General features: G+C 43.7%; 1 protein-coding gene across 5 annotated transcripts in view; it reads left to right on the top strand.

Moving 5' to 3' along the window:
• The window catches only part of hecw1a (HECT, C2 and WW domain containing E3 ubiquitin protein ligase 1a), a 63122-nt gene that overhangs the window by 29561 nt on the left and 7746 nt on the right, over nt 1-25815 (top strand). For 2 of the 5 annotated variants that reach the window (XM_084340987.1, XM_084340988.1), the window contains 14 exons: nt 6056-6198; nt 6614-6714; nt 7054-8039; nt 8366-8936; nt 14138-14236; nt 17972-18125; nt 19150-19253; nt 19431-19537; nt 20274-20459; nt 20899-21033; nt 21346-21460; nt 21585-21681; nt 21849-21932; nt 22637-22743. In XM_084340987.1, coding sequence (XP_084197113.1) covers nt 6056-6198; nt 6614-6714; nt 7054-8039; nt 8366-8936; nt 14138-14236; nt 17972-18125; nt 19150-19253; nt 19431-19537; nt 20274-20459; nt 20899-21033; nt 21346-21460; nt 21585-21681; nt 21849-21932; nt 22637-22743 — 2989 coding nt within the window. Of the gene's footprint in view, nt 1-6055; nt 6199-6338; nt 6487-6613; nt 6715-7053; nt 8040-8365; nt 8937-14137; nt 14237-17971; nt 18126-19149; nt 19254-19430; nt 19538-20273; nt 20460-20898; nt 21034-21345; nt 21461-21584; nt 21682-21848; nt 21933-22636; nt 22744-25815 lie in introns of those variants that run through there. The other 3 variants (XM_084340989.1, XM_084340991.1, XM_084340990.1) reach the window with 2 other exon arrangements.

Here is a 25815-nt window from a genome sequence, read left to right as displayed (position 1 = left end):
AGTATCACATAGTCTGTATCAGAGAAGCTGTGCTGGTTGGGTGGCAGTGACCTTCTCCCAGTTGTCCCAGTGTCATTAGATTGGATTTGATTAACATCAGTATCACATAATGTTCTGTGTGACTTTTATTCAATATGCTCCTTCTCCTCAGGGTATCTGCAGGCCTAATGGTCATATTTGCAGATAGATTTTTCTGTGAATGTTTTGGAAATTGGTTCAGCAAGAAAAGCCTGCTATTAGATGAAGTTTACAAACTATTGTTATCGGCGGAATTCGGCTCCGATAGTTGCCGATGGCTGCGCAGCCTCCAGTAACCACGCGGGGGAGTACTCGCCATTTTACATGGAGGATACGCTGAGTCACCATCCATCCATTCATGAAATGAAACCGCACACTTTAGGATCCTCCTTACCCCGGGAATATGCACAAACATTAATGGTTTGTAAGAGTGGCATTTAACAATGTAAGGGAACGTGCAACAGAAGTAATCCTGGCCAGTTCAGCCACAGAACAGCTCATCGTCCACTGTAAGTAAAACAGATTCCAATGATGTAATCCACTAAATCATGTTTCCAGATCTTGATATCAAACAGACAGCTACTGCTAGCTTTTCAACTGGAGTTAAAGACTGTGTCCTGCACATCTCTAAAGTTACATTGCAAAAGTTAAAATTATTAAACTTTTAGCAAAGAATGTGCTTGTGTCATGAGGAGAGGGGCAGAGCTGCTGCTCAGAGTTGCCTGGCTCTGGAGGACAGTCGGTGCAGATCCAGACCTTCTGGAGGAACAAACACCCGGAGTCACATCAGATTCTGCTCTGATCCGGAACTGTTTACTGACAGGAGGAGAGCGCAGTGATTTAACTTTTAGGGTTAAAGAGTGAATTTATCTTCTCTCCTGTTGATCAGATTTATACATACTTATGTACAGTAAAGTATTCTGACTGTTTGAGGCAAAACCAATATTACAGTATCCACGAGAATAAACACAACCCAGACAATCAGAATCAGACTTTATTCAGCAGGTACCTGCGTACAAGGAGTTTGTTTTGATGCAGGTGTCAGAAAAGCAAAATGAAGAAATAAGATAGCAATGATAAAGAATAAGCTTATGAATATTATAAAAATATACAAACACACCTAGAGGATACTTACAGCTGGTTTACAGGACATAAGGTTCTGTGTGATGGGTTACATACATAGAGTGCAGAGATACTGCTCATGTTGAAGTTCAGTTCAATCAGTTTTTTTGATAAACACACAGTACAAATATTCAGTGTTCAAAGTATACAAAATGGAAAATGGAATTATGATTTTAACATGCGAGACACATACAGTACATATACATTTTATAACAATCAACCAGACCAGACCACAACCTGTTCACCTTTTATAAATGTGATGTGCCTATAAACATATATATGCATGTCCAGTGAGCAGCTCAATGCAAATGTCTATTCCTGTGTACGGGTCAATACCTCTCATGTGGAGAGAGGCATGATACTGATACTGTGTGTCATCCTGATCGAACTGTGACTTGTGTCAGCTTCACTGGCTTCACATGCACATGTTGTCATGCTAATGAAACAGTGCTCTGTACCCACGAGCATACAGTACAGTACCAACATCAAAAGATGAAAATATAGTGTTAAAATAACTACGTTTGTGCAAAAAAATAAGCGGTAACTGATGTGAAGTGATAACCGAGTGGTGGGCTCTGTTACTACTCAGAGAAATGCGTCCTGAGCTGCGCGCTAGTGTGAAGTTAGAAACAAGTGACCCTGTGGGCATTTCTCAGGCAGTGGGGGTCCAATGAAGAGACAGCTCTGTCAAGTTCTTTTGTCAGGCTGCATTATGGGAAATGTAGGCTCCCGTGTTTCTAGAATTTGACTGATATCAGGGACTGAAAGTGAGGATATACTGTGTCAGCCTCTGCTGCACAGATTTGGACCAATCATCTGTAATCTTGTCTTGCACAACTGTCCCAAATTTGTGGCAGCGGAGGTTCCCTTTTAACCTTGTCTCTGATTGGCTATTTCTGCTCTGAGCATGCGTGTGCCTGATCACATGATCCCATGAGCTGCTTTTAAACGTTACATCTTTACTTTGCTGTCAGTCGCTTGATACATTTGTCTTGTTCTTTATCGGTGAGGAGCTTTTTTTACTCATAAATTCTTAAAGTAAATCTCACAGCTTTTATATGATAAATAGGCTCAGTTTCCTTTATCCCTCTTGAGTCTCTTCTTCGTCCTATCCCTTTGTCTCCTCCCACCCCTCCTCCTCCCGTCCCTCCTGTCCTCTGGTCCTCCTCTACAGCTTCATTACATTCCTCTTCCTACAGCTTCACATTGTGTTCTGCTGCTGCGACAACACACTCCCTCCTCCCCCTGTATCTCCTCTCTCTCTCTCTCTCTCTCTCCTGTACATCTCTCCCTCTTTATTGAGTTTGTTGTGCATCCTCCACTCACAAACACACGCTTTTGCTCTGTCTGCTCCCTTCTGGCTCATCTTGTAAATTATTCACTCCGACTCCTTTTTCATCCCGCACGCTGATTTTTCCAGCCCAGCCTTTCTCCACCTCCTCTTCTCATCCTCTCAGCACCACGATGTCATTTCATTTCATCCCATACAGTTTGTTTTTTATATTTCAGTGGCCTCCTTTCCTCATTTCTTGTCCTGCTCCTCCCCATCCATCTTCCTTTATTTCTCTTTGCATCTGTCATCTAGGATTAAAACCAAACACAGCCCATATGATACATATGATACGCCGACTGTGATGTTGATGCACTGTACATGCACTACTTGAATCAATTGTTAGTGTATATCATTTTGAAGGAATTGGCTGATATATAATTTAAATGAAAGCCAAACTGAGGCTGGTTGAGAAGGAAAACATACAAGAGGAATCGCTAAAAAAAGTCACGTGCATGCAATAAAAGTGTAGCCACTGTCAAGAATGATCTCTTAAAAGCAGAGAAATGCGATATACTGTACAGCTTTTTTAAGTTTTGTCTTCAAATTTTTGTCCAAAATGTCACTTAGTAGTTCAATAAATGATGGTCATTGAGTATCTGTGAGGCAGAGACTGTGTGTTGCACCAGAAACTTTTTTGTGCACGCCACTGAATGAGGATTTATGCTCTTTGTCTCTTTAAAGTACAGATTTGTTTGGCTCAGCAGAACTAATACAATTTACAAGAAAAATAGGGTAATGCAGCCGGCAACCAGATTACAATAATATGCCATAAAGTGAGTTATGTTTTTCAGTTCATAGACACCTGAAAAAACGCTGCTTCCGCTCCAGGCTAGTTCTGTACCAGAGCTGTCTGCTGCTGTAAAGCTTCAGTATGGTTCCCTAAACACCACGCTCACATGTTCACACATTTATGAAGCTATAAAAATACCTTTCATAAAGGGCTTGGTGAAAATACATGTGAGAACTGAGGTGTCCTTTAAATCACTGTAAACAACATATGAAATGGTTCAAGTCAGCTATGATACATGACTTCATTAGATTTACCTATCTGTTACCTGACCTGCTTATCCTGGTTATTTACCAGTCATGGTAACGACTCGGACACAGACTCAAACTTGGTAATTTTTGGTCTTTTCATGCATTTGCTGATATCAAAGTGAAACAATGGAACACAACCTTCTTCTCATGAATGAATAATTGAATTCAACACAACACAATAAACCCCTGCTCAGTTCACTGCACTGAGGGGATTGGCTGCTACAGTCCTACTTGGTCTGGTCTGATCAGTAGCAACTGCATTTCTTCTCAACATGTGCCACTGTACTACAAAACTTCATCTGATTTCCCATCAGCATGGGGGGCAGGAGATAATTACTGAATTTTCATTATTGGGCAAACTGTTCCTTTAACCTGTTAAGAACTAGCCTCTACTTTGTGTCTGGGCTAGATAATTAACAGAGTGTATATCTGCAACTACAAGGTCTATTTGAATAATCAAGGCACCATAATAAAGGAAACATTTGAAATATTTGTTCAGATGTGTGTAAGTATATATGTCACTGGGTCCGAGTAAATGAAGTTGGCACACAGCATAAATGAAAGCATTTTTTTAAAAATTACAGTTTTAGTATGAATATCCCTGAGGAATGATGCAGCTGCAGCTGCAAATCTCCAGCAGCCCACAGCATCAGAACAAAATTAGAGAGGCACTCAGGCAGAATCTCCAAATGTGCCATGTTGGCACATTTTGGCACCATCTGTGCCATTTTAAATTTCTCAGGTACTAAACTATATATTTAACTTATATGTTACCATAGGTGCTCATAAAATAGCCCGCTCGGGCTTAACAGGTTAAAATAAATGCTTTTACACGAGGCAATCATTATGTAATAATTGCCATTGTAACCACAGTGGCCACTGTTCAGCAACAGTTACACACTGTAGTCCAGCTTTAAGGAAAATAAAGAATATGACCATTAACCCCAGTGTTGTCCCCATACTTTACCAGGTATCATGGGGCTATGAATAGTATGGACGAAGCAGCAGTCGCTCACCAGAGCCAGTGGCTATCAGACTGAGCTGTGTTGTGACTCCTGCTTCAGAATGCAGGAGGACGTTTGGAGCAGTCATGAAGGAGAAGTGAGGATAAAGAGACGAGGAACAGAGATCTGTGTGTGGAGACATTCACTTATGTACAGTATATTTGTACTAAGGGTTGTTTCACTATGGATATTTTTGGATTAAAGCTGCTAATAGTTTATAATTAGAGCCGATATTAATTTAAGCGTTAACAATTTGAATGCTGTAAATGTAGAAGCATGTCCCAAAGGCCTTTAAGCTGCACTCAGTGTTTCTGTCTGAATTATATTTTGGTCGGACTGGGAAACGCTGTGGAGGATTTAGACATGCTCTGAAGCGACGATTAAGAGGCTTGGACAGCGATCAGACCCCCGCTCAGAGAGACAGAGGGGCACTGAACGGGAGAACGAGATAATTTATTTCGTCCACACTACAGCTTTAATTAAAGAGACCGTCAGCCAGCTGTAAGACAGGAGATGTGAGAGTAAATTTTACACAGAAGAGGAGAGGCATTATCAGTCATTATCTCCTCTCTCCATGCTGATGGAAAGTCAGGTGAAATTTCGTAGCCCACAAAACATTTCTGGAGCTTCAAAGCCAAACAGCGTTGCAGCATTCTCCTAAACAACTGAAGTAGCTGGGGACTTGGGGGAAAAACAACCAAAAAATATAAAATGGTTCCATACAGCTCGTCTGCTGTAATCCAAGTCTGCAGAAGCCCCGAGATCACAATTTGTAATCCCCAACTGTAATGCAAATGACAGGGGCTCTTTGGGCTCTCTAACCTGCCTGTATTAGCAGCTGATGTTTGAGAACACTGTTTTCACAGATTCAACCGCAGTGTCCCCAGACTCCTTTAACAAATTGCACAATATTGAGATTTGTCGAGTGAGAAGAAACTTAACAAACTATGTGAAACTGCCTCGACAAATTCTAAATCATCGGTGCCTTCTTGTAAATTCAGCATTAAAAACAAAACATGAAGTTGTTTGTCTCCATGTAAAAAGTGTCAGTTTGTACCAGCCTGTCTGCTTCTGTGTCTAAAGTGCTAAAGTCTTACCTGCCAACATTTAGCAGCTGTTTGAACACACTGTTTACACTGATTTCACCATTTACACTCAATTTATGAAAGAAGACGACATTTTATTGATGTTAAACATGTCACATTTTACAAATACGCTAAACAGTAACCAATATAGGCTACTGCTTGGAGAAAGTCCCCAGACTCCCTTAAAAAATGTCTCAATTTAGTGAGTTGTTGAGTAAGGAGAAACTTTATGTACTTGTGAAACACTGTCTCTGACTAATTCTTCATTATTTGGGCCTTCTTGTCAATTCAGCAAATGTTCTACATGACCTTCTTTCTTCTCCTTAGACTTTAAAGTTCGGATTATTTTGTCTTTGGCTGTTTTCCGGATGCATTTGTAGTCATCTTCCTGATCCACTGACACTGAGTGTATCATCTTTACAACGTCCTTTCTCTTTGTCTGTCTGTTTCTTCAGAGGTTCAACTTTGTGTCTCTGCCCACTGACGTCCTGGAGATTGAGGTGAAGGATAAGTTTGCCAAGAGTCGGCCAATCATCAAGCGCTTCCTGGGGAAGCTCTCCGTCCCAGTCCAGAGGCTGCTGGAAAAACACGCCATTGGGTAAAACGCGCACACACATACAGTATACTGCACATTCATGCCGCGGTTTATTGTTGTTTGACTGTGTTTGTCTTCAGAACAAATATTACTGTAGTGCTCGATGATTCAAGTCTGTGGAGCTGTAGAAGGATTCCTACACACGTACATGAGCCCACACAGACAGTGAATGAGTTGATGAGATGAAGGATGTGGGTGTATGTGGCCTGTTTAAGTCTCATGTGACCATCTGATGTTGGCTGTGATATCATCAACCATCTGTACAGACAGTCTGCATCTTCTTCAGCCCAGGTTCTTGCTTGTCAAAACAGATATCATAGCAGCTTCTGCATTTTCAGTTATCTCAAGTCTCTAAAAGCTTCCCTGCTTCACACACTCATTCTCCGGCTCTCTGTCTGTCTCTGTCTTTTGTCCACAGGGATCGGGTAGTGAGTTATTCACTGGGTCGCAGGTTGCCCACGGATCATGTCTGTGGCCAGCTGCAGTTCCGCTTTGAGCTGACCTCTTCTATTCACCCAGGTACATGAGGCGTCATGTCTCTTAGCAGCGTGGACGGGTGTTATTAATCCTGCTGCTGGTTCACAGTGAGAAAGAAATCTGGTTATATTCACACTGGTGATCTTGCTTTCAATTGATCTATTTCTGTTTAGGAAAATTGCATAAACTATTAAACTTAATTACGTACTGTTGGAGACAGAGTTGCATTGTGGGTAATGAAGGCATCAGGTTTTGACAAGGAAGAAGAATGTGTGGAATTAAAATATCTCAAGTTCTGCTGTGTCGATTTTGATCTTTATTTTGTCACTCGTCAGGTCAGAGTCAGGTGATTTGTAACATCTCTGTGTGTTCTTGTCTCAGATGATGAGGAGATCTCTCTGGTGATAGAGGCAGCCTGTCCTGAGAGGGAAAACGCAGCCAATCACAACCATGTTCTCGAAGCACCTGATGACGACACGCTGAGTGTGGGACCTGACATGCCTGACCTCCCCCTGGATGCTCCCCCAGACCCTCAGACCTCCCCGCCACAGGCCTCCACAGCGGAAGCCTCCGCACCTGAGGGGGCTCAACCTGCTGAGAAGGAGGAGGCCGAGGAGACACCCGAGGTGGAGCAAGGGACCGTGGAGGAGGAGAGCACAGTGAGGGAGGAGCCCCCATCTGCAGAGCCCCAGGCGGAGCAGGAGGAGGTGGCCTCTGCTGAACAGCAAGCGGAGAACTGTGGAGTGGCGGGAGAGGAGGGAGAAAGGGAGGAGAGGCAGCTGGTAGAAGACGTGGAGGAGGAGCAGGTAGCAGAGTCTGCGACCCAAGCTGAGGAGGAGGTGACCAGAGAAGAGCAGCAGGTCAGGGAGGAAACACAGCCAGAGCCAGACTCTGACAGTCCTGCAGCAGTTACCACAAACAATGAGACTGCTGCTGTGGAGGCCCCCACAGAGGAGAACGCCACAGCCCAGGAGGCTCCTGTACAACCAGCAGAAGGAGCCCCACAGGGGGTAACAGAGGGAGGAGAAAGAAGCTCCGGCCCCTGCAACTGCCAATCCCTCTTCTCAAACTATAACTCCCAGGGTCCCTCACGCCGCAAAAACCGCCCCTGCTCCCTCCCGGTGTCGGAGCTGGAGACGGTGATCGCGTCAGCCTGCGGTGAGCCGGAGACACCCCGATCACACTACATCAGGATCCACCACCTCCTCCACAGTCTCCCCTCGGCCCAGCAGAGAGCTCCCAGCCAGGAGGAGGAGGAGACCGGGGAGGGAGACACCACCTCCACATCACCAACACTTAAAACCTCCAAAGACGAGGAGGGGCAGGAGGACGAGGACGACGAGGACACAACACTGTCTCCCTCTCAGGTACAGCCTGCAGCCACAGTAGCCAATAATAAGTACATTACACCAGAATAAGTTGAAGTAATGTAGAAACAATATGTAGAAATGATCATGTTGATCAATGGATGGATCAGTGGTTGCTTGCTGCAGTGTTGTTACTCATTCAGATAATTTGGATATAGATGTCCCATTCCCAGCTGGTATCACGGACAACCATGATCGGGTGTGAGCCCACAAAAATCCAGGTCTTTCCAACCAAATGAAGACGATCTTATTCACATCAGAAGACAAAGAAGAAAAGAGTGCGCCCAGAAACTTATTGCCTTGTTGTTGTCTGTGTGTCCCTGCAGGTCCCAGAGTGTCCAGGCTCCTGCTGCCGTCGCTCTCTACCCCGCAGCCTCTCCATCGAACGGCTCTCTGAGCTGAACCAGCTCCTGGAGGGCGGGGGAGTCGGACATGTAGTCAGGAGGATCTCTCCCTCCTGCCTGGAGAGCGAGGAGGGGGATTCGAGTAACGGAGGAGGAAGAAGAGTCGGCGGGAGCGCCCTCAGACCTCCAGGTGAGAACGAGTGTGAGTTCTGCGACACCTCCTGCTACAGCACCTCCTGCTACAGCACTTCCTGCTACAGCACGTCATGCTACAGTAACTCAGGCTACGAGGGGAGGAACCGCTTCTGCAGCCACACCCGCCTCTCCTCGGTGGACAGCAACAGACTCTCTGGCAGCACCGTGTTCTCCTCCCAGGATGAAGACGAAGACGAGGAGAGCGCCTTCGAGTCGGTACCTGACATCGGCCAAACGGCAGAGGGCCAGGAGGCGGGCGGGTCAGGAGGAGAGAGGAGGACGGGCAGGTGGAAGGAGGCCAGGAGAGGAGAGCAGGGGGAGCCGGCTGTGGCGGGGCCCAGCGACAGGAACAGCTTCGGTGAGACAAAACATGATCCTGTTATTGGCTGTCTGCTAGAGTCTCAGCTTCACAATTCACACGTTTAATATTGCAACTTTTAGAAAAACAAAGTAAGAGACATAAATGTTTTCATGTTGGTGGGAAATTAGCTCTCAAATACATAAACTTTTGGCTAGTTTTATCTTTCTTTCTATCTTTTTTTGTGGAAATACATGGGGTCTGACTACTGCCTGGAAACAATCTATATAAATAATTTATAATAATGACCTATTTTACTACTCCAGCAAGTAGACAGAGACGGTTTCTAGTCCCTGTTTAGTCAGCCCTGAGCTGATATTAATGCTCTGGTGCTCTGGTGGGATTTCCCAAACTAAATAAATACCACACGTACAATGACAAAAATGCTTAGCTAGCTCTTGTTGATGAAGGTTCTCAGTCATCCAGGCCATGGTAAATCTAAGTGCTGTATCGTAGGCAGCTGGACATGTTTCAGTTTGTTGAAGACGTTTCAGCTCTCATCCAAGAGGCTTCTTCAGTTCTAACTAACTGGAGCGGAGCTGCAGACTTTTAAACTCTGAGTGGGAGTGTCCTTACAGAGTCGTTAAGGACACCTGTGGGTCATTGACCCAACCGGCCTTCATGATGGTTGCTAGGGCTAGGTGAGCCCAGGTGTGAATGGTTGTTAAGCTGCCTGGGGAGAGAACTCAGTACTGAATTGTAGGTGGGTGATAAGTAATGTCTGAGCCCACCTCCTCTGTTCAAAGAGGAGTTTATGGAGAGGTTGTTTGTCAATATACAAATCTTAGCTAGCTCTTGTTATAACTAAGATATCTGCTGAAAAAAGATAATTTTCCACATCCAGATTCAGCTACTGCGTCCACGAACTTCACATTTATCTTTAACCTAGTAGTGCGATCCACCCTGCTCCCCTGCACAGCTGATGAATGAAGTGTCTGACATCAAGGCCAAACGGTTTCAAAGTGATCCAAACATTTCCAACAACTCCAAACAAAAGTCCAAATTAATTGAAATAAAATGATGTAATCATTTCAAATGTTCACAGCATGTTTCTATATAACACGCTACCTGCATTAACGTGGTGGTCTAACAGCAGTTTAACAGCACCATAAATTACATTCATCAAAGAAAGGTCATCGAATAAAAAATAAGACAAACTCTTTTTACCCAATGAATCACTTTACAGAATTATATTGGAGAGATCCTGCAAATGCAGTAGTTAAGTTCAAGTTTTGAAATAGTTTTAATAAAGATCATAATTCTTCTACACATGTTACTGTATCAGCTGACAGAAACAGCCAAACTGAATGTTAGAGTCTAAATAGTCCCACTGTGGTTCCAGATTTATTTTAATGACGTCCCACTCTGATTTTTTCACAATTCTCACCCTGTGTATCACAATAAATATATTGGCTTTGCCTCCAGATCTGGCATCAAATAGGAAAACTGCAATTTCTCAAATATTAACATTTTATTAAATGAAATGGCAGTGAATACTTTGAAAGGCCTATATTAGAGAGAGCTTCCAATTCCTAAATCTCTGGCTCAATGCAAACTAGTCGTCTTAATAAATCCACCACCTCCATCAGTTAGGGCTAACCCTAACCCTTCTTTATTGGGTTTAATAAATAATGACAGTGATGAAAAATTTATCACTGTTATCACTGTGAGAAGAGAAGGGGGACATTAATTAATGGAGGCCCCTGTGTGAAAGCCCCTGAAGCAATTAACATTTACAAGATAGATGGAGCCAGAAATGTTACATGTTCCAGGTGTGAAAGGAGGTTAAACTGACAGACACGTGGCTGTGAATGTTGAAGCATTTGATCTTGATTTATAAATGAAGTACGGAATACCAGTTGTTGTTTATACAGATGTTCTTTATTAGATAAAAGTGAAAAATAAAAATATAGAAAATATATGAAATAACCTCATTAAAAATGAAATATACAAGCAAGTCAAACAATGCCAGTAGAAAACTTGTTTTCAGCCGCTGTGTTTGTCTGCAGTCTGACTGTTTGACTGGCCTTCCACTGAATATGGCTTCATGTTTGTACATTGAACATGACGACTGATACAGACTGTGATGGAAAAGTAGGTCACACACACACACACACACTCACACACACTCTCTCTTGCAGAAAACAAAATGAAATTTCCCTCCTGTGAAATGCAATCAGCACACTGCCAGACTCCCTGCCAGGTTTATTCTTTCACATGGTTTTCTTCTCTTGTTCCCGTCCCGTCCACGTCAACACGCATCACAACATACTCTAGCTCAAGGTGTTTCATATTGAGAACAATGCTATTTCTCACAATGTCCACACATTTATTTAGCTACTTTTCATTAAGATTCTGATCTGGTTCAGAAAAGGATTTTCCGATATTACTCATATGATTCTGTTAGATTATATATTTTAGATCACTACAGTGCATGTTTATAGGGAGCCCTTGCATATATGGTCTTTTAAGCCAAATATATATTAAGATACAAGACTTTTACTCGTGTTATTTTGAGCATCAACTCCAAATGTGCTGAGTTTAAGAGTCCTTGTTAGATTGTAAATGCAAATGATTTTGAACGTGGGTGTGAGGAGGGTCAGATTTGGGGTTTCCACCTCCGATAGTGTGACGTAAAAATGGTAGAAGACCCAAATGCAGCAGAGTAAACAGGGACGTGTGTGAGTAATGCTGTGGTGAGTCCTGAGTTGTGGCTATTTAAAGACATCTGCAGAGTGAGTGTCATTGTGTAGGAGTTATTTTTGGTCCTAACTGTTGGAGAGTGTGATGGCCCGGTGGGTGTGTGCTGGACTGCAGCTTTGCTGGAAAACATCCGACTGATTTAAAGCTCTGTGCTGAAGTTAGTATGTATATGTTATGTTATGTCTGTTATTATTACATTACTGTCTTTGACTTGTGTTAGTATTAGTATAGGTATTATATAGTGTCAAAGAGACAGTGGCAGATAGTCATGAACAACATTCAGGCTCAGGCTGTGGCTTTATGGTGACTGACCTTTGCTGATACTGGTCAATATGTACAACCTGATGAGGTGACTCACACCCATGAACAACAGTGATCATATTACACCTGGTATCTGTGCTCATTTTTACCTGGTCTTGTGGACGATGCTGGTGACATTACTCACAGCCTGCATTTATTTATTTGTTTGTTTGTTTATTTATTTATGCCAGGCCTTGTGTAGCTGATGTGAACCTTCCTCTGCTGGTAAACATTACTTCAGCTGTTTGGCTTGAGTCATGACAGTCTGTTACGTTGCAGTGGGCGGAGCCTGTGTTATGTTAAGTGTTCATAATGGTGCTTCTTCTTGCCCGCTGTGATCACAATGATGTTTGTGCCTTTTTCAGTCATGCATCTACTCATGAGTAGACTCATGTGCGCTCCCCTTTCACCTCCTGCAACAGTGTCTTTGGTGATTCCACTCAGTGGGCAAAGGGAATGCATCCTCCTCTGTGATAGCGTTGTGTCGATTAAATCTCCAGCAGACTCCAGTTGATCTCACCACAGTCCCCCCCTCAAAACATGTTGTGTTCTTCCATCAAGCATTAACACACATTTCCTCTCATCTGGCAGAGTTAGCATCTTATTAGCGGATGGAACTGTGAGGAGCCAGTGAGAGTGCATGTTACAGTGAGGTGATGTGGCGTGAGTGGAGTATTGTTTCATGTTGAGATCGCTGGTTCTTCAGTTAGTGACGTGACAGCAGACACTATCTGATATCTGCATGTGCAGCTGCAATAATCATTGTTGTTACATTTACATTGGCTCATATGACTTTTGTGATGACGATGATCGTAGTGATGAAGGCACAGAGGATTCTCAGTTATCATTACTCCGCAGTTCACCTCAGCTCTAGTGCATGTGTTAGCCTCTTTCAGTTCATTGTTTTATTTAACATATTGTGTTTCAGTCTCAGTGCTCACATCCACATCTTGTCAGCAGGCAGCTGTGTGTGAAAAACCCACTGTACAGACACAGGTAGAGACCAGCTGGTGAACACAGTGGAGCATTTAGCAGCTGCAGAGCCAGATAGTTTTGTCAGAGCTAGAATCAGTTTTGGACCAACATTCAGTTATTGAACACAAACACCACTCCTAATGACTGCTGTGTCTGCTGGATGTGTCAGTAGGCAACTGTTCACTACAAAGTCATTTGTAGTGAACAGCTTTATGAGGTGGTGATTTGTCAATGTGTTTGCCCCTCGCTCTGCTGCCCCCAGGTGGCTCCAATCAGTCCCAGCTGCTTTACGGTCAGGTCAGTGGACCATGGTTAAGGTGAGGCAACTGAAACACTTCAGGGAAAAGTTAGGGAAAGATCACTTTAATGGTTTAAAAAGGCAAATGTTAATTGTGTTAACTGTACAAATGCTCATGTATGATACAGCCAATGTACTACAGGCACATCCACCACACGGATCTCCACACCCTGGGCCCAGTCCCAATACACCCCCTGCCCCTAACTGAAACTATTACCTCCTGCTCAGCTCGGCTGTACGTAACACTACATGTTAATGTATTTCAATGTTGCACTCCCCCTTTGAGGCAAATGACACCTGAAATGTAACTGATGTCCAGCAGTGAATTTGCATCTCTTGGTTCCACTCCTCTTATAACGCACCACCAGTGGCCAGATACTGAGGTAGTGTTCATTCTATTTGATGACTTGATTGAAGTGTTGATTGTTTGCCTCCCTGCTTTTCTATCTCCACCAGATAAATGAACAATCACAGGATTGCCATGGTAACACAAGAGAAATCACCACAGCTGAAGACGGCATATAAACGCCATCCACGACTACTGATGACTTATGAGGGTGCTGATGGGTTGTCCTACAGTGTATCATAAGGGGAGATTTGAACCACTTACCCCTTGTAACTCTGTGCTGAGAGGCATGACAAACTTGAGGTGTAGGGGTAAAAAATGTAAATGGGATTGAGCATTACTTCCACCTTGCAAACATGAAGGGAAACTCCTTCCTGCTTTGGCATTCAATGTCGTCCGCTAGACAAAAACCTCCCAGTATGTCCATAACTGCCAGGGATACTAGGCTGGAACTACACGGTCAAGTGTTTCCGCATCCAAAGTGTGCGACGAGCAGTCCTCTCCTCGTCTGACAGCTGTTGTAGTGCATCCCCAGCCTTGTAGTGATTGATACCATCCTGTCTCTCTGATGTCCTGTAGGCTCAGACCTCTCCCCTCCTGTTGGCCATCTTCCAGTCCTGCGACCCAGCCATGACCTAAACCATTTTCCTGCTGCCACTGACCCAGCCTTACCTCCAAGTAAGAACCTCCACCTCCCAGTCTTACTCTGGAGTCACATCCATGCCTCGGTTTGTTTCTGTGTTTGTTTCAACCACGTGCATGCTGCCATGTATGTTTGCTCTGCAAACATATTCCATCTCCTCTGTGTTCCCCTCATCATCTCATCCTCGCTCCTGCACACCTCTTTGGGTTTAGATGTGCAGCTCTATACTGCTCCCTGCTCTGTGGTTCATGGTTGGATCTGCACTCAGTATCAAAGGATTCACTGCAGGTCTTTGCTGATTCAGATCGAGATGGTCAGCTGAGGGAATGCCCAGACTCCACTGAGGATCCGTATCCACATAGGGTTTTTTTTCAGACAGTAAAGTACTGGCTGTGCTCTCAGGAGCACTGAGATGAATTATTGTGCACTGAGAGAAAAAACACTGCAGGTGCATCTTGTCTCCATGACAACAATATCTTGACAACCGCCGCTGTATGACAGACACTGATCCTTTGTGGTTTGAGGATGTAGGTGGTGACATAATGGGAGACAAAAATACGGTGAATATTTTCGCCTAGGCCAGGAAAAAGGAAAAGAGCCACGGTGACATCACCAGCGCCTTTCTGAAAAGATGAGAGATTTTCAACTCGAAGCGCTCGGAGTGGCCGCACAAAAAAAAGGGGGAGCGCCCGGAAATAAGACGCGGGACCTGCACCTTTTCTCTGGGCGGCCGCCTGCTGCCACAGACGCTTGCTCCTCATTGAGAACGGTTGTCACTAAGAAAAAAAACGCTATGTGGACGTGGGCCCTTAGCTGTCACATTATCATGCTGTTTGCCTTACATGGGACTTTTTAGCACAAAACATAAAAAAATGTATGTTTTGTGATAAAAAGTTTTTATTTGTAACATTCATTCAAGTTCATTCCTGCTGGACTTAAAGAATGTGGAGGTCAGTAGCAGTACCATTGAGTCAAATACTTTCCATCAGAGAAGCAGTGTGCTCATCTGACACCATGGAGTGGATCTGAGAATACTAACTCCCCATATATGGACTGTGTGTGTGTGTGGGTGTGTGTGTGGGTGGGCAGAGGAGTCGTGACAACTAACAGAGGGTTTTTCTGTCTTGAGTCTTCCTCCTCCATCAGCAGTTAGTCATAGATGGTAAAAGCTGCTACGGTTGCTGTTTCACACATTCACACTGTGTGTGTTTCTGAGCCAACTGAAAGTGTAATTGTAGCACATCCGTTAGCCAAAACAACAACAGCGCTCTAATTTCACTTCCAACCTGCTAATGTTTCTGCCCTTCAGCAACAGAAGTGAACACAGATGACAGAAATAACACTCAGCACTGAACAGAAGCTGCTGTCAGTTCCATTCTTAATCACAAACAGGGATGTAAACAGTATCAATATTTGTTCTTGCACTATTGCTATAAGCTGTTATAGATGTTGTAGTAGTGTGAGGAATCATACTAAGGTCTAAGGGAAATATTAACAATGTGGGGGAGGGAGGGCCTTACTTTTAAGACAGTAAAACATAATGTGTAGCTCTCTGCTTACCCCAACAATCTTCATACTGTCCTGAACAAAAGGTCATTAGTGTCCAAAATCAGATCTGATTACAGCCAAGAAATATAACACATGATTATTGATAACTCTTCGTGTCATGATAAAATATTTGATCATGTTTTTATTTTATAATAACAATGAGTCAGATGTGTTTGTAACAAGCAGCGCTCAGTGATGAACTGACTCCACAGCTCTCCTCGCTTCGGTTTCACAGCTCACACATTTACTGTTACAAGTCTCCAGTAGCAGAAGACAGACACATTTAGAGACAAGCTGGTACACATAGTGGAGCATTTAGCAGTCAGAGACAGATGTTTCCCCTCGGTCAATGGTGGAGACCCAAAGGAACCTTAGAGGGTGAGTAGCTACTGGACTTACATTCATCAGGTGATAACAAAAACACAACTCTGCACATTGGCAGCAGCTGCAAACTAGATTGCCACAACACGTTTATGTCAGGGATAGAGCCCAACGAGGTGTTCATAATCTCCATGTCGTCCATTAATTCCTAATTATGAACACCTCAAAGAGTATCATCCTGCTGTTACCATGGTGACCTAAAACAATAAGACCATTCAGTCATATTTCACAACCAAACCCCCCTGGCAACACCTGAGGATTTGGCTAATACCAGGAACAATAATTAACTCCTTAAAGGTTTTTACCCAATGGAGACGTTGTTCACTACTCCAGTAAATAGGACGGACCCTAAATATGACTTAGCAGCAGGAGATGAACTAGTCCGCTCGGTTGTTGAACCCTTCGGCTCAGCTGTTAGCTGGAAAGCTAAAATTATTCTAGCAAGATGCAAAGCAAATGACACTGTACGGTTGACAAACAAAATATAATCTGACAGTATGTGTAACAACTGTAAAGACTGGCTGACCATTTCATTGTCCCCTGGTGATGTCCATGTGTGCTGTCGGCCACAGCCTGAAGAAGTGAGTTGAATAGTGAATGAGATGTGAGATGATCACAGCTGCATTTTTCATCCACATACTTTTGGTATCGTAGCCTGTACGTAACTCCTGGTAACTGAACCTAAACATGAGATCTGCTTTGTGTTTCCACCGCAGACAGATCCTTTAAATGTAGGCTGGCTTGTTGCCGGCCGGCTACGAGTGTAACCCCTTTCACTTCTCCAGCAGTTGGATTCATCAGAAGCTGCTGATATACAGTACAGGTCACGTACTGCACATTACTGCCCTACCACAAGGCTGCAGACAGAGGCACTAAAGACCGCTTCTACATCAGAGCGCAGACGATGAGACGGCAACATTGTTCCGACTGACCTAACTGACTGGTCTGCCGTGTTTTAACTCCACTTTCTAGTGTCAGGGGTGAAGAGAACAGGAGCGCATGGAGTGGTTCTTTTGGTCTCTTTTAGGTTTCCACATATCAGGAGTTAGTTGACACCCTGCAGCCAATCAGAATCGAGTATTCATCACCCAGGTCAGGTTATGTTTCCAGCATGTTTCAGAATGACTTGATAAAAAGAGTTTGCTGTTCTTAATGATGATGTGTCTCAGTATGCAGGTTTCATCAGTTGTGGACACGGAAAGTGTTTCAGCCGCTCTTACATTTGCTGTTTCTGCACTCACGCAGCAGGTTTAAGATTTATACTGCTTTCACAAAATGCAGAGATAAGCATATATTATCCAATCATTTGCTCCGCAGGCTTGGATCCCACCACCAATCAGCTTGTCAGAACAGACCTGAGAGTCCTGGTGATCTTCAAGGCAGGCATCAGAGCATGCCTGAAGGGATTAGTCCCGCACTCAGTTTTGGTTTTATGATGTACAGCATCAAAGAGGTGGGAATACGCCCTGCCTCCCCATCTCTCTTTAAAGTAGAAACTCAGTCTTTGTGGGAGGATGGTGGTGGAAGCGAAACAGATCTGAGACAAAATGCTGTCTCTGCATGTGCTATTTCTCAATAGCTGTATGAGAGTTTTTTATGTGAACTAAGATAAACCAAATGTTTCAAGTAAAGTAAGACAACAGTGTGCCTCCTTGAAGCCCATGCTTTTAAGTAGTATATATTTTAGTTCACAAAAAGGGAAACTAACAATTTGGCCAAACACTAACCAGTTCAAATCATCCAACTAACTGAAATGTGATGGAGAGTCACATTCCTCACAGTGGACTCCTAACGTAGCTAATAACTTTGTGTAATTCTCCCCCACCTCTCTGTCGCCACAGACTGGGAAGCTCGTATCGACAGCCACGGCAGAGTTTTCTACGTCGACCACGTCAACCGCACCACAACCTGGCAGAGACCGAGCCACAGCGGCAAGTGTCACCACGGCATCCCCCGCTCAGGATCCACCCAGCAGATGGAACAGCTCAACAGGAGGTCAGACTGGAAATACAGAGAGACACACGGACAGAGAGACAGAGAGAGAGAGAGAGAGAGAGAGAGTCAGACAGACAGAGAGACAGACGGACAAACAGACAGACAGAGAGACAGACGGGGTCTTTACAGCATTAAATCTTGACTAGACTAAAGGTTTCTAAGGTAGCAGATCGTGTGACTATGAAACTGTTCACAGAAACTGGATCAGTCGTATCCACAGTGATCGCACCATCAGAAGATCAATACATCACACTCAGCTCACTGAGAGATAGATGTTACTAAATAAACAACACAAGCACCACAAGCTGAACCAGGATTAGCAAACACAAATACGTCATTTTTAATGTACAGTGAAAAATAAAATATAAAGACACATACAGTAAACAACGTGTGATAAACAGGTCAGACTGTTTCTGTAAATTGTAAGCACAGATATATAAAGTGCAAAGGTGTGTAAGAGTGCACAAACTGCTTTGCACAGTGCATGTACATGTACAGTACATACAGCCTGCTTACATGTCCTTCTCACACTGATGGACTCAATAAGTATTTAATAGAAATACAAATTATATATTTCACACAAATGGTTCTTACATCACATGATGAATGCAACTGTCCCATGCTAAATACAAAAAAGAAAAGAAAACTGAATATCAAATAACATAATGCCCCAAATATAGAATTTAGTGTACATGTGATTATTGACGATCATTTTGAAGTGAAAGAGCTGAAAAAGGAAGATGAAGCAGGAAACAGGATGGAGTGGATGCACAGTGTCAGTCAGTAGTCTGAGCTGCATACGTATAATGAAGTGGTGTTAGGCTGACATCTGCTGACCGGAGAGGAAACTCAAGTTCAGTGCAATGCAAATCAAAAAATACGATCATAAGAAATACAGTTTGTAGTAACATTATGCAAAAAACCTCACGACTACAAGTAGCACTGAGTTGGTGAAAGCTGCAGATACCCGGCGATACTTCAAACAAATAAAACATGTTCCATCGTCTCCTTGCTGTGTGTGCAGGTACCAGAACATCCAGAGGACCATGGCCACAGAGGAGGACGGTGGGGGTCCGAGGTTAGAGCGGAGCAGCAGTACAGAGACTGACTCAGATGGTCCTCAGACAGGTGCAGAGCTGAGCCTCCTCAGTTTAAACTACATCATCGTTTTCTCACTCTGTCATTTATAACATAGTATGATATTTATTAATTGTACACACTGTGTCATACCTCGCTCCAAATCTCCCTCAGTAAACTGTTTAAATACTAAACAGAGAGAGTGATACACCTGCTGTCTGTGTGCAGGCCCCGCCTCTCCTGTCAATCACCAGAAGATCAACCATCTCCTCCAATCACCTGCCGTCAAGTTCATCACACACCCTGAGTTCTTCACTGTGTTGCACAGTAACTATGTGAGTACTACCTGCTGTTACACTGGGAGACATGTCCCCCGTACAGCATCTGGTTCAATCTGCTGCTGAAAATAGTCCCAAACAAACACACCACTGAATATTTCTTTTTTTATTATTTATTTATATTGTCTTTTTAATAGAGAAGGACCCTCTCTATTAAAAAGAAACCGTAGGTGTTAGAGTGTCAAAACGAATACAATGAAGACTTTTAAAACGTTTTAAAATGTTTTACAATACAATGTGATGAGATAAGATATCTTGACAAAAATAAAGTTGTGACAAAAACAAAATGTTGCCTGATGGGATCCATTTTGAAAAGACTGCCTGCATTAAGTCAACACAAGATAGACGACAACTGATAGTCTCTCATCATAAACTAATAAAATTATGTCATGTAGAGGACACTGAAGGCTTTCAGTTTTGTGTGTTGCGGTCTCTGTTCAGTTAAATGGTAAAAACGCAGTAGTGATTAATATTGTGCCAAACCAGTTCATAATAAAGAGACACAGGCACATCAAGAGTATTCACTGTGGGAGTGGTGTCACTACAACATAACACTGATTCATTCACCACAAAGACGTGAATATAACAGATGATTATAAATTCACTGAGGAGCACTGTCTGTTCACACAGATACACTCACACACACTGTGACACATGCTCACAAATCCATAACCAAAACACGGCAGTACTTTATTCACTTCTATGATTGTAAACTTGGCTGTTGTGTCTCCAGGCAGCCTACCGGATGTTCACCAGCAGCAGCTGTGTCAAACACATGATCCTGAAGGTGCGGCGCGATGCCAGGAACTTTGAGCGCTACCAACATAACAGAGACCTGGTTGTTTTCCTCAACAAGTTCGCAGACACTCAGCTGGAGCTGCCGCGAGGCTGGGAGATCAAGACTGACCCCCAGGGCAAGGTGGGTCACATGTGTGGAATGACCCTTGAATGGATCTGTTGAGAGGACCTGAAATGCCTCCGTAGCTAAGGACAGAACACTGACTGACAGACTGACACCATGTTCAGCTGTTTGTTAATGTCATGTTGAGGCAGTGTGAGCCCCAGAAAACACACTGTACATACAAACATACAGACCACAATATGAAACCAGTACATGCACTAACAGTTTTTCGTCTTCATTTTGGATTTAAAAGCAACAAACACATAATATGTGTGTATTATGTGTTTGTTTAACCCTTCACAAAAAGACACTGGATATTCTTGTCATCTTTTACTTCTCTCTGTAAGTCCTGCTCTGCTTCAACAGTTCGCCTCTTCAAGAGGAGGATGACTAACATGAGAGGTCATGTGTCATGTACATGCTCTACAGTGTCCATCCTTTTTTTCCTGTCTTCCAGTCGTTCTTTGTGGACCACAACAGTCGAGCCACGACCTTCATCGACCCTCGCATCCCTCTGCAGAACGGCCGGCTGCCCGGCCACCTCGCCCACAGACAACATCTGCAGAGACTACGCAGCTACAGCGCCGGAGAGGTACTCACACACACACCAGCACGGTCAGCGGTTAGAGCTGCAGCAGCAGTTGTGACACACAGCTAATGGAGGCAATTAAAGAGCTTAAGCCACTTCATCTCTGAAGCTAACTCATCAGAACTATTCTTGGAGTCAGTGTGACTTCGTCCATAAATATCCTCTGAAATCAAAGAAAAAACACCTCAGAATCATCCATCAGCTAATTCAGCTAGTCTCAAAAAGTTACACTTTCTATTTCCATGTCTCAAACATTATGTGGGGAGAGTCTGGGTTTCTCAGTAACACCTGTGTCCTGATGCTGCTTGTCCCCAGGCCTCTGATGTGTCCAGGAGTCGTGGGGCGTCTCTGATGGCCAGACCTGGAAACAGCCTGGTTGCCGCCATCCGAAGCCAGCATCACCCCGACCAACAACAACTGAGCGCTCCATGTAGGCACCGTCATAACCTCTCATCATTCATGTGAAGCCACAATGAAACAATTGAACTGTGACTGATTCTCTCTCAGAGTCTGGCTGTGTTGATGTCTGACAGCGTCTGCCTCTCTCTCTCCAGCTTACAATGACAAGATAGTGGCGTTCCTTCGACAGCCCAACATATTTGACATGTTGCAGGAGAGACAGCCCAGCCTGAGCAGGAACCACGCACTGAGGTGTGTTTCTTCTTCTTCTTCTTCTCCTTCTTGATCAGAGAGCGCAGGAAGTAAAGGAGAAAGTGTCTCAGTACCAAACTGAGATTTTTAGCTGTGTTTACTATTTGAATTCAAATCAATACATTCAAGGAAGAACTGATCAGGACTTTGCCTTGTTGACTGTTCAGGGAGAAAATCCACTACATTCGGACAGAAGGGACTCAGGGGGTGGAGAAGCTGTCATGTGATGCAGACCTAGTCATCCTGCTGAGGTAAAGAGCACACTAAACCCTGTATACACATCAGGTCTGTACCCGACTCTGAATCCTGTCAGTCGAAGCACATTCAGCTGTTCAATAGGAAGATTGGACTGTTTGTTCCTTCCTTTTTTTCAAACAGATGAATCTGCTAATCTCTGCGATGTGAAAACATCAGATTTCCACCGAGTCAAAGTCAAAGTGCTCAGAGTTCAGTTCTAAGATCCCAGCTCCCTCCTGCGGGGCTGCTGACTGAGCTGTCGGGTGAAGAGTCGGTCACTGTGGACGGCAGTAGAGGAGGTTTTATCACCGTCTGCTTTAGAAGCGCTTTAGCTGACTTCACTGACAGTCATCACAGCGTCTGAGCAGCTAACAGACTGAAGTCATGCTGGCTGCCTTCTGTTTACATCACCCCTCTCTGCCTCCAGTGCACTGACTTCTGTAGTTTGTTGTCATTTAAAGACTCTGACTTGCTGCCATGCTGTTGCTCCGTGTACAGTGATGCAACTAAACAACAACAGTGTCTCAGTTCAGCTGACAGACTACAAGTCAACTCGGGGTCTTCAACTTGTAGTGTGCAGCCACGATACAATTGGAGTGTAACAACAACTCTTTTTGGTTTCCAGCAATGTTCTCTTAAAGTTTACACACACAGCTGATGCTAAAACTCTGTGCAGTAATGCTTTCATAACGTCTTCTTTGCCTCTCTGTTCTTGTAGTTTATATGAAGAGGAGATCATGTCTTATGTTCCCCCTGTCCCCATCCATCCTGGCTTCAGCTTCTCTCCTCGCTGCTCCCCCGGCTCCTCACCACAGAACTCTCCTGGTAGGTCCTGCAGACTCCAGACAGTCACAAACAGTCTGAGCTCACTGTTTCTTTGTCATTATTCTTACATTTTCGTCTTAACCGAGCCCGGGCCGGACAGTTATCCATGTTCTAATCACGGAAATCAGATCTCTGTATACACTGTGGAGTCCTGTGGACAGTAGGGCTTTGACATTTGCCCAAAAAATCATATTCGAACTTCGTTTGTTTATTAATATTAATATTCGAATATATTCGAATATTTATTGATAATATTTTGATCATTAAATGCCTCCAGTAAGACCTATATTAGTATCAAAAGAAAGTCGTTTTTCTGTTGTTCTATGTTCTGTCCACCAGAGGGCAGTGTATCAATCAATAGACAGAAAAGTGTTGACAGGTGGGCTCTCAAGTTGCTGGTCGTGGAGTGGTCGATAAGTTTAGTCTTACATATTTTACAAATAACTTTGTCCTTTCTCATTATTTTTCCTTGTTTCAGGAAACCAAAGAAGCGCCACACATTACTCCTTAAATTTTCCGGCGTGTATAGTTCTCCTTCCGCACTCGCAGCCTTTTGCTCCGCCATTGTTTTTCTGTGAAAGAGTGTAAACAGGCGTCAGGCGCTAACGACGTGATAATGTCATCAGTACAGAAGCCCCAGGTGATCAATGCTCATGAGCTCGCGTTTCACAAAACAGGCTGAAAAAAGCCTCGAATCTGGATTGAAAACTACGTTTTCAGGCAAACACATTTACCAAAAATAATGCTTATTATAGGTTCGAATATTTAGAAGCTGCCCGATATTCGTTCGAATATCTTTTTTTTTTTAATATTCGAATTATATTCGAATACCGAAGTTCGATGTCAAAGCCCTAGTGGACAGTGAAGATCCAATCTAACAAGCTATCTGAAGCACACACACACACACACACACACACACACACACACACACACACACACACACAAACACACACACACAAACACACACACACACACACACACACAGAGGACCCCTGTAACAGTAATCATTGCTGTTTGACAGAGCCTGCTGTGCTATGTTAGGGTGCACTAATGTTATCCTAATGAGCTACTGTGTGTATACGTGTGCGTGTGTGTGTGTGTGTGTTATGAGAGGTTCTATAAAGAGGAAGTGGGTCACAGCAGGGAGTCCTGGCTTGTAATTGGTCTTCATTCATTAGCTGTGTGTTATTGTCTGTGAGAACCTGAAGTGGAAGAAAGAACAGAGTTATAAATGTTGTGAACTGAGCTGAACTGCTCCACATCATCAGTGTCACTGTGGGACAGAGCCTTCAGAGCTCACTGCATCCTTATTGATTCTTGACATGTGGTTGAATATCTATTTTGCCTTAAACATTGGCAGTATAAGAAAGATAATGAATGCTTGACTTGTCCAAGGCAGACTTAGTGTGAGGTGTTCATCAGTTCTCACTGTGCTACAGCTGACCCTGCAGGTAGTAAGTACACATGGCTCGACAACACTTTTTCATGTCCGATTATGATAAGACAACACTGAGTATCTGCTGATACCGATATCAATCCTGTACTACGGGTTGGCTGCAGCCACAGGACGTCACCGCGGCCCAGCCTGACCCTACTCTGGGGCAAGTCCATCGCCGGCGCAGCGTGGCTCAACCTGCCGCAGTAAAACTGGTGATGGAAAAACAGATTGCTGCGGGACAAAAAGTGCCAGTGGGAAAACTGCATTGGTTGTTTCGGTGTGCTTTTCTCCTCGGCACTCGTCACCTGAATAAAATCGATATACTTCTTCCTGTGGTTTCTGCAAGTGTTTTATCAAGTTTGTGATGTCTAAGTTTCCAACGGTGCTGCCACCCCTTGAATCACTTGCATTGCATAAATTGTACTCCGTTAGCTTAAAGTAATTCCACACAGCCGACATGATGAGAGTCTCCCTCAAGCTCGCTCCAGCTAGTCACGTGACACATGCTGCTCTCTTTACGGCATGTCGCACAGTTTAAGCATTTATGGGAGAGTTTAGGCTAATAAATCTGACCGGATTATACATTTTCCCCTGTCAGATATCTGATCCAATGATTTTGGCCAATATTGGACCAATACCGATACTGAATATCAGATCGGCGCATCCCTAGTAGTACCATTCACATGTCAGGTTATTTCTATGCTAAAGGTAAACACACAGCAGTTAACTTAATGAGGGCTGTGGTCTGTCTCTGTGACCCAGTTAACCATGTCAGTGTGCCAGTGTAAACAACAGCAGGGCCTGAAACTGGTGAAGTGAAATGGAATGCAGCCATTGTTACTGTTGATAATTGCACCTCTGTTGACATGTCAAGATGTCTGCCGTTAAAAATGTCAGTTATGGGTCAGTTGTTGTGGTTGTCAGGTGACTGATGTGTCACGTCACTGTACAGTCAGCTCACACCTTCACTGCTGTCAGTCAGGAGACTGTTTCCTGTCTCCAGCTCATATGTCACGTAAATGTGAACTTTAACCAAAACACTTTTACTAGTATTTCTTTTATTACACACGGTTGATGATGCCTCTGTTCTTAAATAAAGACTACATTTTGACCAGAGGAACTACTCTGACACATGGTTTAGTGCTTAACTTGAAGGTGCAATATGTAAAAATTTCAGTTTAAAGGTGCAGTTTGTAAATCAAGGCCGGAATTTTCGTTTAAAAACATTCAATAAATTAGCTTACATTATGAACAGAAACAACAGTGTTGTCGTTCTGACAAAGACGCCTGTGTCTACTGAAGTTAGCATGCTAACCAGCTAGCCCCGGCTCGTCCTGTCTCCTAACACCACTTTGTTCCTCAAGAGGTGATCGTTAGATTGTAAAGCTAGTATCTAAAGCCAAAGATAACTACAGCAAAGAGTAGAAGGTCCAGTATAGGAAGCAGCAGTAAGCAGTTCTGATGACCCCTGTGGTTCTGGAGGAGCTACCTTCAGATTCAGGCCATTTATTACAAATAAAATACATTTTAAACATTTAAAATATTAACTTTTTAGCGACCATGTTGTGATGAGATCACACCAGCTGTGACACCAGTCAGCATGTACACTAGTTGGTGGTATATTATCACAGGAG

Source organism: Pagrus pagrus (assembly GCF_965226575.1).
Source record: "Pagrus pagrus genome assembly, chromosome: 20".
Classification (NCBI taxonomy): Eukaryota; Metazoa; Chordata; class Actinopteri; order Spariformes; family Sparidae; genus Pagrus; species Pagrus pagrus.
The sequence above is the reverse complement of the archived record's forward strand: the minus strand, read 5'-3'. Positions and strand labels throughout refer to the sequence as shown.